Genomic DNA, 17,573 nt, shown 5'->3' with positions numbered 1-17,573 from the left:
GAATTCAACAATGGTTGTTATATTGCATAATGTTGTCTCATGCAAAATTGGTATAAATAAATAAATAAGTTTCAAGAAATTAAAGAGAAAAAAAATTGGGCATTAACTGCTCCTTTCAATAGATCAGCAGAAATAAATGTGTGTGTGTGTGTGTGTGTGTGTGTGTGTGTGTGTGTGTGTGTCTTTTTTGAGACAGGGTTCCACCATGTGGTTTAAGCTGGCCTTGAACTAATTTTGTAGCCCAGCCTGGCCTTGAACTCGCAGTGATCCTCCTGCCTCAGCCAACTGAGGGCTGGGATTAAATATAATGTATTTTATAATTTGTTGTAACTATACAAATAAATTATCTGTTCAAGAAAAGATAAAGAAAACAGACTCATGCCTAATAAAATGACCGTGTTGTGTCAAGTGACAAAAATAAATTACAGATGACGTGTATAAGATTTTTTTTTAAAGTGTGTCGCTTAGGCAGATGCAGTGGCCGGGGTTTTATCCCCAACATGTCTTGCCCATCCCTGGGGCGCACTGAGACAGCGATTGAGACTGGACATGGTGGTGTGTGCCTGTAACCCCAGGTCTTGAGAGGCTGAACACAGGCGGATCACTACGAGTCTGATCTATGTAGTGAGACCCTGTAGACTCTATTCTAAAATACAAAAAAAAAAAAAAAGTGTGTCTGTGTGGGGGGGAGGTACTGTGCTTCCCTAGAGGTATAAAGACATAAAAGCATTTGTATGAAATCTTAACATTAGTTACTTAACAGCTCAGGGAGATACTTTTCACCCTCCATAAGTCTTGGACTTATTTTAATTTTTAAAATGTGTAAGTATTGCTTTGATTTTTAATGGAATTGTCAAAAATTTTTCAGTAAATTAAAATATTTTATGATTGTTTTGCCGCAACTAAAAGTGAAGTTTATACGAAATGCAAATACTATACACTTTCTTTTCTAGGTCGTGTCGATATGGGTGTATGACCCAGAACATGCAGATGCAGATGAGTTATTGTGGAAGGCAGAGACACCTTCCCTGGTAGGCAGGACCATCAGTGCTAGGCACAGAGTAATAGGCTACCTTTCTGTTTTAAGGACTGTGACTGGTGTACCATTCATTGATAAGAACTGAAGCTGTCCAAAACTAAATAAATACATTTATGTATGAGTCTGAATTAACCATTATAGCAGGTTTTGAATTTTTACTCCATCTCCACTGTGATAAAATTTCTTGTAGAATTTTATCAATCATTCTTCATATTTTCTACAAGTCTCATTGTTTGTGAAAGGATTACCTGTTAAGGTGCCTTTAAGGCTTTTCTTGAGCATCTTCATGGTGAAGCTGTGCTTTGAAAATCTGTCAATCCCTACTGCATACTTCAACACTTGAAGATTTCCTGAAGGTATAGCTGTAAATAAATAAGTCCTTCCTTTTTTTGTTAAAAATGTATGCCTTTCAAAATGTAAGTTCTGCCTTCCATTATAATTGAGATATACTGATGAAAAGTATAAAATTGAAATTGACATGACGTTGAACTTTGAAAGATGGATTTTTTCCCTTAGAAATGGCTCCTCCAAACTTCCTCAGGTATAGCCACTGTCACTCTTTCAGCCTAGTTAATATGCAGGGGTTAGCAAAATCTAGTTTCATTTTCACCAGAAAGGGAAAGAAAGAGAGGGAGATGGTGGTCCAGGAGGAGATGAAACAAATCTGGACACCTCTGTGGTTATAGTACCTCTCCCTCTTTGCTCCTTGCTATGAAAGACCCTAACGTGCCTGCACGTGGAGAGACAGTGACTTGGGTAGTACGTCTCCTACATCTCCTTAGAGGTAGCTTTGAATAAATCCTTTCTCCTCCTTTTTTTTTTTTTAAAGCAAAGTAAATGGCCTCCTTTGATTTAGTCAGGAATGAGCAAACCTTAATGTGTGGAGCTAAGCAGATGGCAACAAAATGAGCACTTAGCCGTGAGTTTTTCATGGGATTCTTTTTACCTTAATAAATCAAGATCTGGCTGATTCTTTTCATAGTGTGTTTTCCTGACTCATAGCAAAGACACTAGATGTGCTTGTAGAAATCAAACCAAGTAGCACACAACTGTTTTATTTAACAATCAACTTTAAAGGTAATAAGATAAATTAATGATAATAACCATTTCCCTTCCAATCTTTTTAATAATATGCATATTTTAACACGATTTAGTGCATGCATTCCTCATAGTTGGCTTTTTTCCCATCTCCACGATCACGCTATTTCTTCAGAGCCTTTCCAAGGCCCTTCATTACAAACGGTATTAACTCTTGGACTCTAACACGGTGTACAAAGCCCTCAGTTTCTGTCTTTGCCTCTCTTCTGTGGCCTCAGTTCTTTGCATGTCTCCCTTTAGCAGCTTCCTGGCTCAGGCTTCCTGGCTGCAGCACACACCTTTTCCTTTCGCATCCGTGGCCCTTTCCCACTGTCTGGGCAACCCTGCGTTTTAGGTGTCCAAATGCCTCCGAGAAGCTTGGCAAGACCAAAGGGGCACTTTTTTCACATGAGCATCTTGACCAGGTTATTTTGAGGCTACTGTTTTGATCAACCAATAATTATGGCAAAATGTAAAACTTTTTATTTTATACTAATACACGTGCACATGCACACCAGACACTGAACTCCAAATTCTTTCCCCTTCTAATCACTATTGATCCTCTCCCTTAGCCATCTCTGACTTTGACCACAAAAATAATCCCTCCTCTTTAACTCATTTTTGTATGTTTCTATCTTTGAGCCTTAACACATTCTTATATCTCATCCCATTAACCTCCTCCCTTTGTACAGTGAAGTAAGGTTTTTTTTGGTGAATGTTTGTTTGTGTTTACAGTTTTTCTGCTTCAGCTTTCTATATGTTCATTTGCAACATGTGTCATAAACACCACGAAATGAAATTTTTGGTTTTAAAAATTTTTTCATCCTGGCATTAGTTGTGTTTAAATGCTGGGAAAAGTATAACAGGGAAGGAAGGAAGGAAGGAAGGAAATCTAACTGGTCTGGTTCTTGTCTTTTTGTCTTGTGGCCCATTTTAGTAAGTGCTCTCATTGAATTGTTTCCCCTATTCCTTGGAATCTTGTTTTTAAACTATCACTGCTATAAATTACTGAAGCTGAGTCTCACTTACCCTTCTGAGGAACCATCTAGAATATGTCTTTAAATTTTCCTATAAAGGGACAAAATGCATGGCAGAGTTAGCTTCACAGAGAACAGAAAGGCTTCCAGTCCTCACTGGTCAAAAGACTTCCCAGGCGCGTTAACCTCCTGTTATGGCTTCTATCTGGATGTTTCCCTCAGAGCCTCATACTTCACAGCTGTGGCTTTTGGGAGAGGGTGGGCCAGGGATGTGTGGTGCTGGATTACAGGTACATGATAACTAAATTATTCCATTGATTGGTTGAGCATATTTCTTGGTGTGGGTGATGGCAAGCCCACCATGGATGTAAGTGGCCTCAGCAATAAGCTATGAGCCTGAATAGAGTAAAAAGGGGAAGGAAGGCCCATGGCTGGCTGCTTCCCACTTGCCTTGCCAACATGATTTCTCCTCGGTCATGCCCATGTGCCATGCTGCCCTGCTTTGGAGCCAACCAACTATGCACTGAGACCTCCACAGACCGTGAGCTAAAATCATCATTTTCTCCTTTATCTTGTGGGTAGCAGGCATTTTGTCCCAGCAATGAGAAAGTAAGACACCTACCTCCTTCTGCACTTCTAGATCACACACATGTAAAGTACAGAGCCAGTTTCCACTGGCAGCCCAAGACTCAGTGACAAGCAGGCCATTCCAGACGGTTCTATGGTTGGAGAAAACCCCATGAGGCTAGGGAAACGTGCTGCTGAAGCAGTGCCTGGATGAAGAAGTGAGCATAGATTCTGGCCTGAGGGAGTCCAAGGGAGGAGGGTCAACAGCTCGAGCTCTGCTGGGATAGGTTGGCAAGACCCTGCCTCAAAATAAAAAATAAAAAGGGCTAAGACTGTAGCTCAGAACAAAGGCTTTGGGTTTAACCTCAGGTATCAGAACAAACAAACAAACATGAGAATAGAAAAAATGGGTAGCAGTTTTCAAGAGGTGAATCAGTAAAGTAATCTATCTTTTTCCTTTGGCTTACTTTTAAAATTTATTTATTTATTTATTTATTTATTTATTTATTTATTTATTTATTTTGGTACCAGGGATCAAACCCAGGAACTTGCACTTGCCAGGCAAGCACGTGTGCTGCTGAGCTATATCCCCGGCCCTCTGGCTTACTTTTAAGCTTTTTCTCTTTTTTGTTTTCTTCAGTTTTACTATGCTGCATATAAATGTAAATGTATAAAAATACTTATTCTTCTTAGAATTGTTTGACACATGAACGTGTGGATTAAAGTCCTTGGACCATTCCTGTTGTAGCTTTGTAATGTGCACCATTAGGTTATTTGAGCTTGCTCTGTTTTTCTAATGTAAGCATTCATAGCAATGAATTTCCACCATCAGACTGCTTCTCATAGATGCTGATAAGTTGTGTTGGCCTCATCATTGGATTCTAGGAACTGTTTAGTTTCCTCCTTGAATTCTCTTGTGACCCATTTAGTGTTCAGGTGTGTGTTACTTGATATCTTTTTTTTTTTTTCTTTTTTTGTATTTTAGGGAAGGGTCTATAGGGTGTTTAGGGACTCACTACTAGATCAGACTCATAGTGATCTGCCTGTTTACAGCCTTCCAAGAGCGCACCACCACGCCCAGTCTCAATCACCATCTCAGCGTGCCCTGGGGGCAAGCCAGCATGGCAGGCCCAGGGATCAAACCCCTGGCCCCTGAGCCTGCTTGCAGGTGCTTTAATCCGCTGAGCTATTTGGCTGGCCCTGATATCCATTTGTTAGTAAAATTTCTGTGGTTTATTCTGCAATTGATTTCTAATTTCAGTGCATTGTTATCTGATACGATACATGGAATGATTTCAATTATTTTATATTTATTTAATCAGGCCATATGAACCTGTTTTGGTGGGAGTTCTATGTGCTGCTGAGAACGTGTATCTTGTAGTAGAGGAAAACACAGTAGATATCTATTAAGCCCATTGGTTGTGAAGGTATGTTTCAGCTATAATACTTGTTAATTTTTTTTTAGTTGATCTTTCTCTCTGCAAAAACAGGGTACTGAGGTCCTCCACTATGACTGTGACTTCAGTATGACTGTGTTGGTGTTTATTTGGTATTTAATGTCCAGGAATATTTGGTGACGTGAGACGTCCTAGGATTTGGAGCATATATATGTCAACAAGTGGTATTGCCTCTTAATTGTTCCCTTGAGATGTAGTGGCTTTCTTTGCCTCCTCTGATCATTTTAGCTTGAAGTTTACTTTCTGAGAATGAAGTTGCCACCTCTGCAGTGGTTTTAGGATCGCAGTGCAAAGAGCATTGTTTCAACCTTTGATTTTCAGTCTTTAAATGCAGATGGGTGGAAATGTAGAGACTGAGGAAAGCTGAGATTGTTGGTGCCCATTAATATGCTTATGAGTAAGTTTTGATGCCAGAAGACCAGCTTTGTTTAGGATTACTGTACTGTGACATTTCCTAAATGATGCTGTTTAGTTCATAGCACTGGTCAGTTCTTATTCGCTAATGCGCTTATACAGCCCCGTTATATTTATGCCATTAGATAAATGGTAAAGAGAAGAGGTCCCCACTGCTGGTGGGAGTGTAGACTGCTACAGCCATTGTGGAAATTGGTGGGGGGAATAAAAATTAGGATCAGAAGTCCTATTCAACCTAGCTATTCCCACTTTGTGTATCTTCCCAGAAGAATTAAAAATATTATACCACAGCAATATATGTGCACCCATGTTTATAGCAGCACAATTTGTAATAGCTAAGTCTTGGAAACAACCCAAATGCCCATCAACTGAGGAGTGGATAAAAAATATGTGTTTTTAAAAATAGAATTGAAAAAAAAATAGAATTGAGTACAACTCAGCCACAAAGAAGGATAAACTGCAGACATTTATAGGGAAATGGGTGCAACTAGAGACCATATTTATAAATGAAATAAATCAGACCCGTATGTGTAAATATCATATTGTCTCACTAGTGTGAGATTCTGAATGAGAATAAGGTCCAAAATGTAGACTAGATATTGGGAATTGGGAAGAAACTGTTTAAAAGAAAAGAGAAACTGATGGGGTAAAGGGGAAAGGAAGGAAAAGAAAAGGGATATCTGTATACAGGATACTTGAGATGTTTATACAATGATCTGTTCTCTCAGTTCATTGAAAAGAAAACCTCATGCTAATATTCTCTGGATAATATTTCTCGTTATCTTGTTCTCTAACTGACTACTAAGAAGACAACAATACATAATGTATTCATTGTTGTTACTCTCCCGTTAGCTTGATGTACAACTTTATTTTATTTCTATTTCTCTCCTTTTTAAGATAAAAAAGAGGGGGAATGTAAGTAACAAATGAGAAATAGAAGAATACAAACATAAAGTGGGGAGGGAGGGTTAAAAGATAGGAGGGAAGAAACCCTGAAAGAGAGAACAGGTTAAATGGGTAGCCCCTGAACCTTACGGTATAATGATCAATATCAAAAAAGAAGAACCAAAAGAGAGAAGAAAATAAGAACAAAGAGTAGAAAGAAAACGTTAGCCAGGAGGAAGGCCCTAAAGCCAAGGAAGCAGCAATGTTACTATAATTGCAATCCCCAAAGGGCCGGCCAAATAGCTCAGCAGATTAAAGCGCCTGCAAGCAGGTGCAGGGACTGGGGGTTACATTCCCCAGGCCTGCCATGTTGGCCCCATCCCCAGGGTGCACTGAGGCGGCAACTGAGACTATGTGTAGTGATGTGTGCCTGTAATCCCAGCACTTGGGAGGTTGTAAACAGGAGAATCACTACAAGTCCAGTCTAGTAGTAAGACCTTGAACACCCTGTAGACACTTCCCTAAAAAAAAAAAAAAAAAAAAAAAAAAAAAAAAAAAAAAAAAAAAAAAAAATCACCAAAATAACAGCAGAAGTAAGAGTAAAACCCCCACATAGTTGGTGTAGCACTGATCCAGAGCTTCCACGCAGCTCCCTTTCTGTCGGCACCACTGTCTAGTTTTGAGTGTCCAGGGGCCAGACAATTGCCCGTCTGGAGCCTTGAGAACTGTCATTTCCTCCTAACTTGGGTCCTGATTTAAGAGCTCTGAGTACGTCTCCCTGAGGAAGTCTGTGGGTCTGATTACCTTAATTGAGTCGGAGGGGCAATAAATATTATGGATGTCTCTCTGTCTTCCCTCCACAAGTTGTCCTTGTCTATTTCATGGCCAAAAAGCCACTGTCCATGTGCCATGCTTGCCTCTCTGCCTTTTTGCTGCACATAATTGCTGTGAAACTGCTGTTCCCTTCCTTTTGCTATTCTCAGCTAGGAGTGGTGGGGGTTCCTCTGTGGCAGGCCACTACAGGTGAGGTTAGTGTGCAGAATGCTCCACATACAGCACGCCTATTGCATGCAAGAGGAACAAGTGGCTCCCCATCATCATATCATCATTTTTACTACTGGGGAAAACTTCTCTTTCCCTGAGGTCCTGCTGCCTACACTGGGGGCCCCTCTGCTGGCTCTGGAGCCCCTCACCTGCCAGTCCTGTGGGTGGGTGCTTGCATGTGTGGCAATCAAATTCCACCTCGTTTTGTTTTCAGCTTCACTGAGTTCCCAGTTTGGAGACGTCTCACCCCAGTGCACCCAAGGGGGAGATAGCGTGACTATGACTCTATCCAATCTGCCAGGCCACCGCTGAAGGGCTGGCATGCTCTCTCCCTCGGCCATTTCCCAGTGGGGAGCAATCTGGGCTTGGGTGGGGCCTGCGGTACTGTGATCCAGGAGAGGTAATCTCCCTCCACCCATCCTCTGCACTGGATTGTCCTCCCGGCTGGATTCTCTTTTTATTTATCCTCCCATGTCAGACTTGATATCTTAGCCTGCCTCAGGGTAAATGATTGTCTTCAATGCAGAGTCATAGACATTGGTCTACCTGTTGCCTCTTAGTCAGCCATTATTATCGGGTCTTCAATATTTTCTCTTTCTTTCTTTCTCTTTGTTTTTTCTTTTCTTCTTCTTTTTTGTTTTTTCTTTTTTGCAGTACCAGGGATTGAACTCAGGACCCTGTGCTTGCCAGGCAAACACTTATTCTACTGAGCTATCTCCCCGGCCCCAATATTTTCTTTATTTTTAAAATTATATTTAATGACCATGAATTGCCTTCTTAATAAAGTGAGCTTTGAAGCCTGTTTACCTATCTTAACTCATTTAAAAACTTTTTTCTATAAAGAGGCATTATTTGTTACATTTTATTTTTATCTGTTCTCTGCTATATTTGTACTTAAAATTCTAAGAAGTGAGTATGGTTTTCAGAAACAAAACTGAAATATCTATAATTTATTAGGAATTAGGCCAAATTGTATTTTTAAAATATTTTTATTGAGAAACAAATAGCAATGAGACAGCTTCACAACCAATTACTAGTACATTTTCAATAATTAATGCATTGCATATTGTTGTCTTAGTGGTTATTCATTGTACAAGATGCAGACATGATATCCTGTCTCAAACGCTATTAGAACAAACCTCTCTATTCACCGAATTAAGAGAATGGAGCTGCATATCTATCCTAACTATTTTGAGTATATAGATACAAATGGTCATTTATTTATATCCCCATTTTTTGATTAGTTTTGTCAGAGAAGGGCATTCCATTGTCTTTTAAATACTGTAGGTGCATGAATTCAGCAAAATATCCAAATATAGTCAATAGTTCATTATAGTAGTGGCCAACCTGTTTATTTATTTATTTATTTATTTATTTATTAGGGTCTACAGGGTTTTACTACATAGATTGGACAGCCTCATAGTAGTCCCCCTGTGTTCAGCCTCCTAAGAGCTAGAATTACAGGTGTGCGCCACTACACCCAGTCTCAATCTTGGTCTCAGCATGCTTTAGGGGTGGGGCCAGCACAGCACACCGGGGATACAACCCTGACCTATGTGTCTGCTTAAACAGGCACTTTATTTTTTTTATTTTTTTTCTTTCTTTCTTCATAATTTTATTGATAAACAAATAGCAATGAGACAGCCTCAAACCAAATCGGCAGGACAGCCTCAACAATCAACACACTGCACACATTCCCCCCAGTGGTCAACCGCTGCACAAGATGCGGACATGACATCCCATCCACAAACACCACCAGAACAAATCCCTCCATCCACCAAGAGAATGCAACCATACATCAATCCCAGCCATCTGAACACACAGATACAAAATGGACACTCATCTGCATCCCCTGCTTGCTGCCAAGTTCCGCTATCGGAACACCACAAGTGTGCAAACCCAGCAAAACATTCTAAAAGAGTCCAGCAACCCACAACAGCACCGGGTCCTCCGCTCGACTGGCAATGCCAGAAACCGCCAACCTGAGTCCCCCACAAAAGCAGGCACTTTAATCCACTGAGCTATTTGGCCAGCCCTTGTATTTTGTTAAATATATATTTCTTAGGGAGGTCTTTCTTTTTCTTTCAATCTTTTATTTATTTATTTGGTACAGGGTCTCACTATGCAGTGCAGACTCATAGTGATCCTCCTGTCTCAGCCTCCCCAGCACTGGGATTATAGGTGTGCACCACCACATTTGGTCTTGGTGGCTGGCACGGTGCACCTGGGGTACCAGGGCTGCACAGTGTGTGGTACTGAGGATCAAACCTGGGTCTTTGAACTTGCCAGGCAGGTGCATAGACCACCAACCTATCATCCCAGTCCAGGGAGGTCTTTCTGAATCAGTATTCTTTACTTCCTCAAACAGATTAGGTTCTTCTGTTAGGCAGCCTCACGTCCCCCAGAACTGTACCCTTTCCACCAGGCATTCCAGTACTCTCAGTCGTCTTTGTAGGTGATTGACAAACATATTGCTATGGAATTAAACAAGAGCAATGATGCAGAACTGAGACAGAAGATATGCAATTCTAGACTGGCTCTTATTATCTGAGGTTTTATTCAAACATTCCCTATCATAAAACAATTGTCTTTATTAAAATACACTTAGTTCCTTTCTCATTGCTGAGGAGGAAAGGTCTGTTCTGCCTCACAGTGTACAGAGGGCTCAGTTCATAGCAGGCTCCAAGGCAGGGTGGCATGGCAGAGGGGCACAGCAGAGAAGAAATAGCTCATGGCATGGCAGGCAGGCAGGAGCAGCCATCAGGTAGGAGGTATATACATCCTTTCAGGCCACGCCCACAGTGACTCACTCTTCCCACCAGAGTTCACTCTCCAACATCCCACCCAGCTATCAGCTCACCAGTAGACCAGTTCAGTATCACACACCCAGGAACCAGTATCACACACCCATGATCTGGTCACCTCCAAAAGTCCCACCTATTAGCCCATGAGGCATTGGGGGACACCTAGATATAAGCCATCACTCATACCTTTATGGGAAAAATCTAGTTCTCTTCAGTCTTTGCTGATATCCCAAGAAAGAGGGAATATCTGAATGCAGGGAACCCTCCTGCTAGGAATGCCTACCCAGAAGGGGCAGATGGAGATTAAAAGACAAGGCAAAGAGATGATCTTGAAAGAGGGACCAGGGCCTCCTACCTCTGGTGGACAAAGAGCCCAGAGTGTGTGGCTCACTTCACTTTTGGCCAACCTAGGCAAGGGATCAAGCAATTAGGTTAATGGACAATTCACTTATTTCTCATTACTGGTGAAGTATTCCCAATGAAGTATTTCTCTAAAGGAGATCTCAGCTGTTGACGACTTCTCTGGAAGTTGCAATGTGCCAGCACGTGTGACTTCATATCCACAGGAAAGGTCCACTGGGCCTTGATCTTTATGACCAGTTTCTCACATCTGAATTCTAAAGAAACTTTTTCTTAGCTCCTCCAGATAGTATATGAAAGCTTTTTTGGAAGAGTATGTGCCTTTAAAGACAAAAATTCTATTCTGTAGAAAGAATTCTAACAGATTGTCTTTACAAACCCTATTAGGCATTTTATTGAAGCTAAAACGTAGGGTTGTATATTTAAATATCACCATAGTCACAGTTCATATAGGATTCTGATCATACGTGGTGTCTTGTCATGCTGGAAACTGTCTTATTTATAATTCATAAAGTTCTACTGAGGAGGAAGTTAGTTTCAAGATGACTAAGTCTTGAAAGTATGGCAAATTTGTAAGTGTAAACAATGTCGTAATGATCTAATTTGAGAATATTTTTGACTTTGAAGAGAATAACAAGAGAAATTTCATTTTATTTTTGCAGCATTCCAGAGTACTAACCAACCATTTCGCCATTGTGGGACAGAAGCCTATCATATATACAACAATTAGAAGGAAAACTTATATACCAGATGACACACTGATAAACTGGTACTTGATTTTAAAAGTTTACATATAAAAGTTGGATTTACTATTAAAAAATTAGAATCTTAAAATTTTATTTTAATATTCCACCAGGTTACAAAACTGGTGGAATATTATTGAACATATCTTTATATAAGTTCCAAGGAACTTCTTTTAGGACACAAAAAAATTACCAACTCAGAAAATAGGAGTCACTTCTAGCATAGTTTTGTATCTCATGATAGAACTTAAATCTCAATTCAGAAGATTCATTCAGTGTGCTGGTAAATCCTAGCAATATCTCCAAATGTTTTCTGCTGGCTCATGATACTGAGCCACCCTGGTAATGGATGTTACAACACACACACACACACACACACACACACACACACACACACACACACTCAAAAATTCTACCTGAGAAGTAGCAGTCTGATACTATTAAAATTGGCAAATTGCGATGAGGTGTAAAGAGCCTTTCTTAACCCACTGAGTACATAGGCCTAGGAAAAGTGCCTACAACTAAGAAGGATGCAATTGCTGCCTTAAATGACACTGCCATTGTCTTAGTTACTTTCTTGTTGCTGAGACAAAATACCCAATACCAATGAGTTAAAGGAAGAGAGATTTATCTGAGCTCATAGTCTGTAGAGGTCTTAGTCCACAGCTGGTTTTCAGGCAGAGCAGCATAGCAGGGGAAAAACAGTTCATGGCATGGCAGGGAAGAGGCAGTGAGACTTCCTTCTTCTATCCCTTGTTACTCCATGCATAGTACAAGCCTATTGGTTGGTGCTGCCCACAGCCAGGGTGAGATTTCCTTCTTCAGTACATGCATCATCCACACCCAGAAGTGTGTTAAACCAATCAGCAGACTTACCCAGTATCACACACTCATGATTGCTCCCAAAAGCCTTACCTTTGAATACATGAGGCTTTGAGGGCAGCATCTAGATACAAGCCTTAACAGCAGTTAATGAGGGAAAGAAGCAAACCAAGAAACTCTTGAAATGTGAGCCAACATAAACCTTAAATTGTGGCTGCCAGGTATTTTGTCCCAGCAAAGAGAAAGTGACTGACCATAACAGATTTTAGTACCAGAGCAGTAGGGTCATTGCTACAATTATCTGACCATGTGGTTTAGAAGCTTCTAGAATTATTTATGGAAGGGGCTTGGAAAACTTTGGAGATGCCTTCTGGGAAGGCCCTAGAATGATTAACAGGAGATTTTGGTTAGATCCCAGAAGATCGGAATTCTCATAAAAATGCAGATCTTTTTTGGGGGGAGGGCGGCTAAGCCCACCCTGAGGGCAGGGCTGGCATGGCATGTGGTGCTGGGGGATTGAACTGTGGTCCCCTGCACCTGCCTAAACTTGCCTAAGCAGGTATTTTAGACCTCTGGGTTATCTTGTTAGCCCCTAAATGCAGATCTTAAAGAGCAAGTTCAGGAGATTTCAGTTGGGAGCCAGGACTTCATTATCAACTGAACTGAAGACTACATTTGTGATGATTTGATAGATAATTTGTTTACATTTTACTCATGCCCTGAGATCTTACAGGTGATTGAGATTAAGGGTGGTAGACTAATTAATCTAGTCAAGGAAACTTCAAGGTAGCCCAGTGTTGATGCTATTGCCTGAGGACTGGTGGCAGCTTTTAGCTATATCTACTATGAGAATTAGGACCCATAACCAGAGTGAAATAATTTGAAATATTGTGCTAGTGACCAGAAATGAAGTCCTTGTAATTTTGTTCCTTATACAATTTTGTCCCAAGACAGCTGGGTTGCTGAAAAGCTTAACATTGAAAAGAAGCCAGCTACTTTGTATCAGGACAATAAAAAAAAGTGCCTTGAAGGCATCCGAGAAATCTGCAAGATCCTACTCTTGGCAGGCTCAAAGGTGCAAGCTGTAAAGTGTTCATTTGAGAAGAGAAACAGGATAACATGCTTGAGAAGGGATACCTTGGAAATTGGCTCCCTAGGATGCAGTTTATAGTGCCTAGCCATGTAGACACTTAGAGACCTCTGCAGCCATGATTCAAGAAGGCCCAACTACTGCTTGAGTTGGTGTCAGATGTTGGCATCATCCACATGATACTGGCATGCAGAATGCAAGTGTTGTCTACTCACATTTAGAAGAAGGTCTGTAAGGCCTGAGAGGTTACATGCTATAAGAGTGAAGCCAAAAGTGGAATGAAGACCCCAGTAGGTTGGAGATGCCATGTTTGTGTTATGTCAGCTAAGGATAGCCATAGGCAGTTGGTAATGCCACACAAGACAGTATCCATGAGGTCTGTAATATATTTCCCTGAGACAAGCTTCTCTGTAGCTTATATCTCACTGAAACTTGCCCCAGGTGCTAAACATGGAGCATGGGATTAAATGTTTGACCTGCTGGGTTTTTGTTTTGCTTTGGTCCAATTTTTTTCTGTCCCCCTATTCCTGCTTGTTAGAATAGAAACATTGATCCTGTGCTATCATATTGCAGAAGTGTTTAATTTTCTTTGATATTTACAGGGGCTCACAGCTAAGAGTGTGCTTTGAGTCTCAGAGAAAAACCTTCCATGTGGACTTTCCAGCAGTGCCAGAACTGTTGGCGACCCTTAGAGAGGAATGAAATTCATTTTGCATGAAGAGATGTGCATGAATCTTTTGGGGGCCTGCCCAGACTATTATTGCTTATGTCGAGATCAACCCCCACAATGCACATGCGCAGGTGTTTCGGACGGTGATTGGGACATGGGGCCACTAAACTAAATGTGATGTTAGGAAGTGGGGCCTAGTAAGAAAGTGTGGGTCACTGAGAGAGTGACCTGTGAGAGTATCCCCCCTCCCCCACTTCTTCCCTCTTCCTCTGCTTTCTAGTCACCATAGGGGGAGCAGCTTTCTTCTACTCAGGCTCTTCCACTGTGCTCTTTCTGCACCAGCACTGGCCAAATATAGACTGAAACAAAATAAATGTCTACCTGTAAGTTGCTGATGATGGATATTTTGCCCAGTGATGGGAAGGTCCCCCAGATCAGGTTTAGAGACAAAGGATGAAAGGCTTTCCTGAAAAGGTGATATCCATATTTCTAAACAGAATGGGTTGCAAACTGGGGAAGCACTCAGATGGGGTGACACATACATGGACCTTCAAAGTAAGATGTGAGAAAATGGACACCTTCTAGGAGATGCTTATTTTTTAAAATGAAAAGACACAGTGGGACACAAAGAAAGAAGTGTCTCTCAACTAAAAACCTGGTTCACACTTTGCTACCACTTTTCTCTTACCTATTAGTGGACATCCAAAGAGCATCCGAAGACTACATTTACAGAAAACCTCCAACATAAAAATCAAAGAGTTAATTCAATAAGTAGAAAAGTGAAACTAAGAAGCAGCACAATGTAGGGAACACAAGCTTTCAAAAAAAAATTAATAAACTTAAGCCAGATGACCATCTACCTTACAAGGAAATTTTCAGTATCCAGGCATGTGGAATATGTCAAGAGATATTTTCTACATTGAAGGTTAAGTTGTTGCATCTGGCCCCTCTTACAACCAAGTAGAGAAAGTGTTGAGTGGGTCTCTTTAGATTTGAGATAAGCTATTCCTTATTTTGAAGTTACTCTAGTTTGTAGACCAAAGAGCCCTTTGATGAAGGGGAATCTGGGTCCTATTGAAGACTTGTACACTGATGTGAGTCTTTCTTCCAGCTTTTCTCTAAAGGACTCAATGCCTGTAATCAGGACAACTTTACATCAGGGAAAAAGAAAGAAGTGGACCTTTGGGGGAACTTTTAGACACAGACTCTGAACTGACCTTAAAACCAGAAGAACTAAAATGTGACCATAGCCTACAATCAGAGTAGAGGTTTATGGATATTAGATGATCACTAGGATTTTAACCTAAGTTCCATCTTACAATGAGATCACTGATTTTCTGAACCCATTCTGTGGGCTCTTTCTTTAGCTTCAAGATGAATAATTGGAATGATACTTAGCAACTCATGGAATTCTCATACTGGTTCCTTGACATGTGGAATGGGGCCACGTGGAAAGCATTAGAACTGCTTCTAATTAGGAAAATACTAAATCAAAGGCAATATTACATTTTGGGAGATATTTCAAAGACTAGTGTCACCATCAAAGACCTGGAAGAATTAAGGATAATGGGTTTTTCCCAATATATGTCCATTCAACTTTTATCTGTGCAGAAGACAGGTAAATTTTGAAGAATGATGGTGGAATGTCATCAGCTTAACCAATGATGACTCCAGTTGTAGCTGCTATATATGATATTATATGAGCAACTCAACATATCCCTCTATGGTATGCAGCTTTAGCTAAAGCCTGTCTTCCACCTCTGTCCATAACACCTAATGGAAGCAATTTGTCTCTAGCATATAAGGCCAGCAATATACCCATACAGTTCTATTTCAGACATATAGCAACCTTTCAGTCCTATGTCATGATTGGGCTTTTAGGGATCTTAACTACCTTTCATTTCTGCAAGACATTACACCGATTCACTATACGTGATGGCATGTTGATTGGATCTAGTGGGCGAGGAGTAGCAGTAGCTCTAGTCTTATTGGTTAACTGTCAGTATATTGAAGAATGTGAAACAAACCCATCTAAAATTCAGGGACCATAGAATTTATTGAAATTTTCAGGGGCCAGTGGTATGCACCCTGTTAAAATATGACTTCTAAGAGACTAAGTTGTCTCTGATCCTTTATAATGCTTAATGGGACTCTTGGGATTCTGGCTGTATACTTACAGCCCTTTATCAGGAGACCTGAAAAGCTGCTAGGTTTTTGTGGGACCCAGGACAAAAGAGGCTCTCCTGTGGACCTAGGCTGCTATGCAAGCTGCTTTGCCACTCAGGCCATATGAACCAGCAGATCTGGCAGTAGCATGTAGGGATGCTGTTTACAGACTTGTAGCCCCCAAAGGTGAACCACAGTGCTAGCCTTGTGAAAGTTGGAGTACTGGGCCTCCGTAGAGACTGAATGCTTGACCTCGTTACTGTGCAACCCAAGCTGTCCTTTATGAACTGAGTGTTGCCTGTCTCAGTGAGCCATAGACCGATCATCCACCACAGAAGAACACTCCATCATTAAATGGAAATGTCTTGTGTGTGATGGGGCCCTAAAATCCCAGAAGCACTAGTAAGTTACATGAAGAAGTGGTTCAAATGCTCATCATCCCCAGTCTTCTTACACTACCACACTTTTTCTCTCCTAACCTATATTTGGTATCACAGGGAATTCTGTGTGTTCTGTTGATATATGAAAAGAAATAAATATTTTATTTATTTTATCCAGATCTATGCTGATAAAAATAAGTTTTTCTAAAAGATAATAAACTTTGAAAGATGGCTCAAGGTGAGAGAGCATTTTATTCTTCTTTCTCTCTCTCCTTAGGACTTGGCGTGTTAGTCTTCCAATGACCAACGATGATGTGATAAAGAATATCAAAGGAAACCAAGTGATTTTCCAAGATTGCTTTATTGCAGATTTCACTTTCCTGCTGACTTTTCCCGTTAGGCTCCAACCGGAGATTCCTGGGTTTCTACCAATCTCTTCGCCAGCTGGCAGTCAGTTGATGCTGTCCTGGGATGCTTGTTTTCCTTCAGTTGCTGTTGTGGTGGCTGACATGGAGACCTTCCAAACAAATGATTCCTTCTGCACCTGGACCACAGTCAGGGTGCCACCAGACATCCTGAGTGACGCCGAAAGGCACAGTGTGTCTGCTGTGCTTCTGTTGCACGACAATATATATTTTCTAATAAATGGTGTTCTTTACCTAAAAGATATCAAGAAGATGATAAAACTAGGAAGACAGAATCATCTTCCTGAGGGTGAAATTATGGGGATTACATCAAGAAGATGGTGTTGGATCAAATATATAATTAAGGTCAGTGAAAGATTACATATATGTGATATCTTTATCTATCTATATACACATATACAGATAGATATAGATGTAGATGATGTAGATATATAGATATATAGTGTTTGCCATACCATGTATTTAATGACATACAAGAGACTATACTATGAAGTATTTTGCATAATTATTTTATATAAGATATAAAAAGCTTTTTTCTGACCCAACTTTTCAGAGCCTCGTTGTTTTTTTTGCGCAACCAGGGATTGAACTCAGGCCCTTGTGCTTGCCAGGGAAGCGCTTATTCCACTGAGTCATCTCCCCAGCCCCTTTTT

At 40.7% G+C, this 17,573-nt stretch overlaps 1 protein-coding gene across 1 annotated transcript in view; it reads left to right on the top strand.

Moving 5' to 3' along the window:
- Catspere (catsper channel auxiliary subunit epsilon) overlaps positions 1–17,573 on the top strand; it is a 184,278-nt gene that overhangs the window by 55,257 nt on the left and 111,448 nt on the right. Inside the window, 2 exon segments of the mRNA XM_012513723.1 lie at positions 11,287–11,393; positions 16,773–17,265. Coding sequence (XP_012369177.1) covers positions 11,287–11,393; positions 16,773–17,265 — 600 coding nt within the window.

Source organism: Octodon degus, unplaced genomic scaffold, assembly GCF_000260255.1.
Source record: "Octodon degus isolate 3935 unplaced genomic scaffold, OctDeg1.0 scaffold00017, whole genome shotgun sequence".
NCBI lineage: Eukaryota > Metazoa > Chordata > Mammalia > Rodentia > Octodontidae > Octodon > Octodon degus.
The sequence above is the reverse complement of the archived record's forward strand: the minus strand, read 5'-3'. Positions and strand labels throughout refer to the sequence as shown.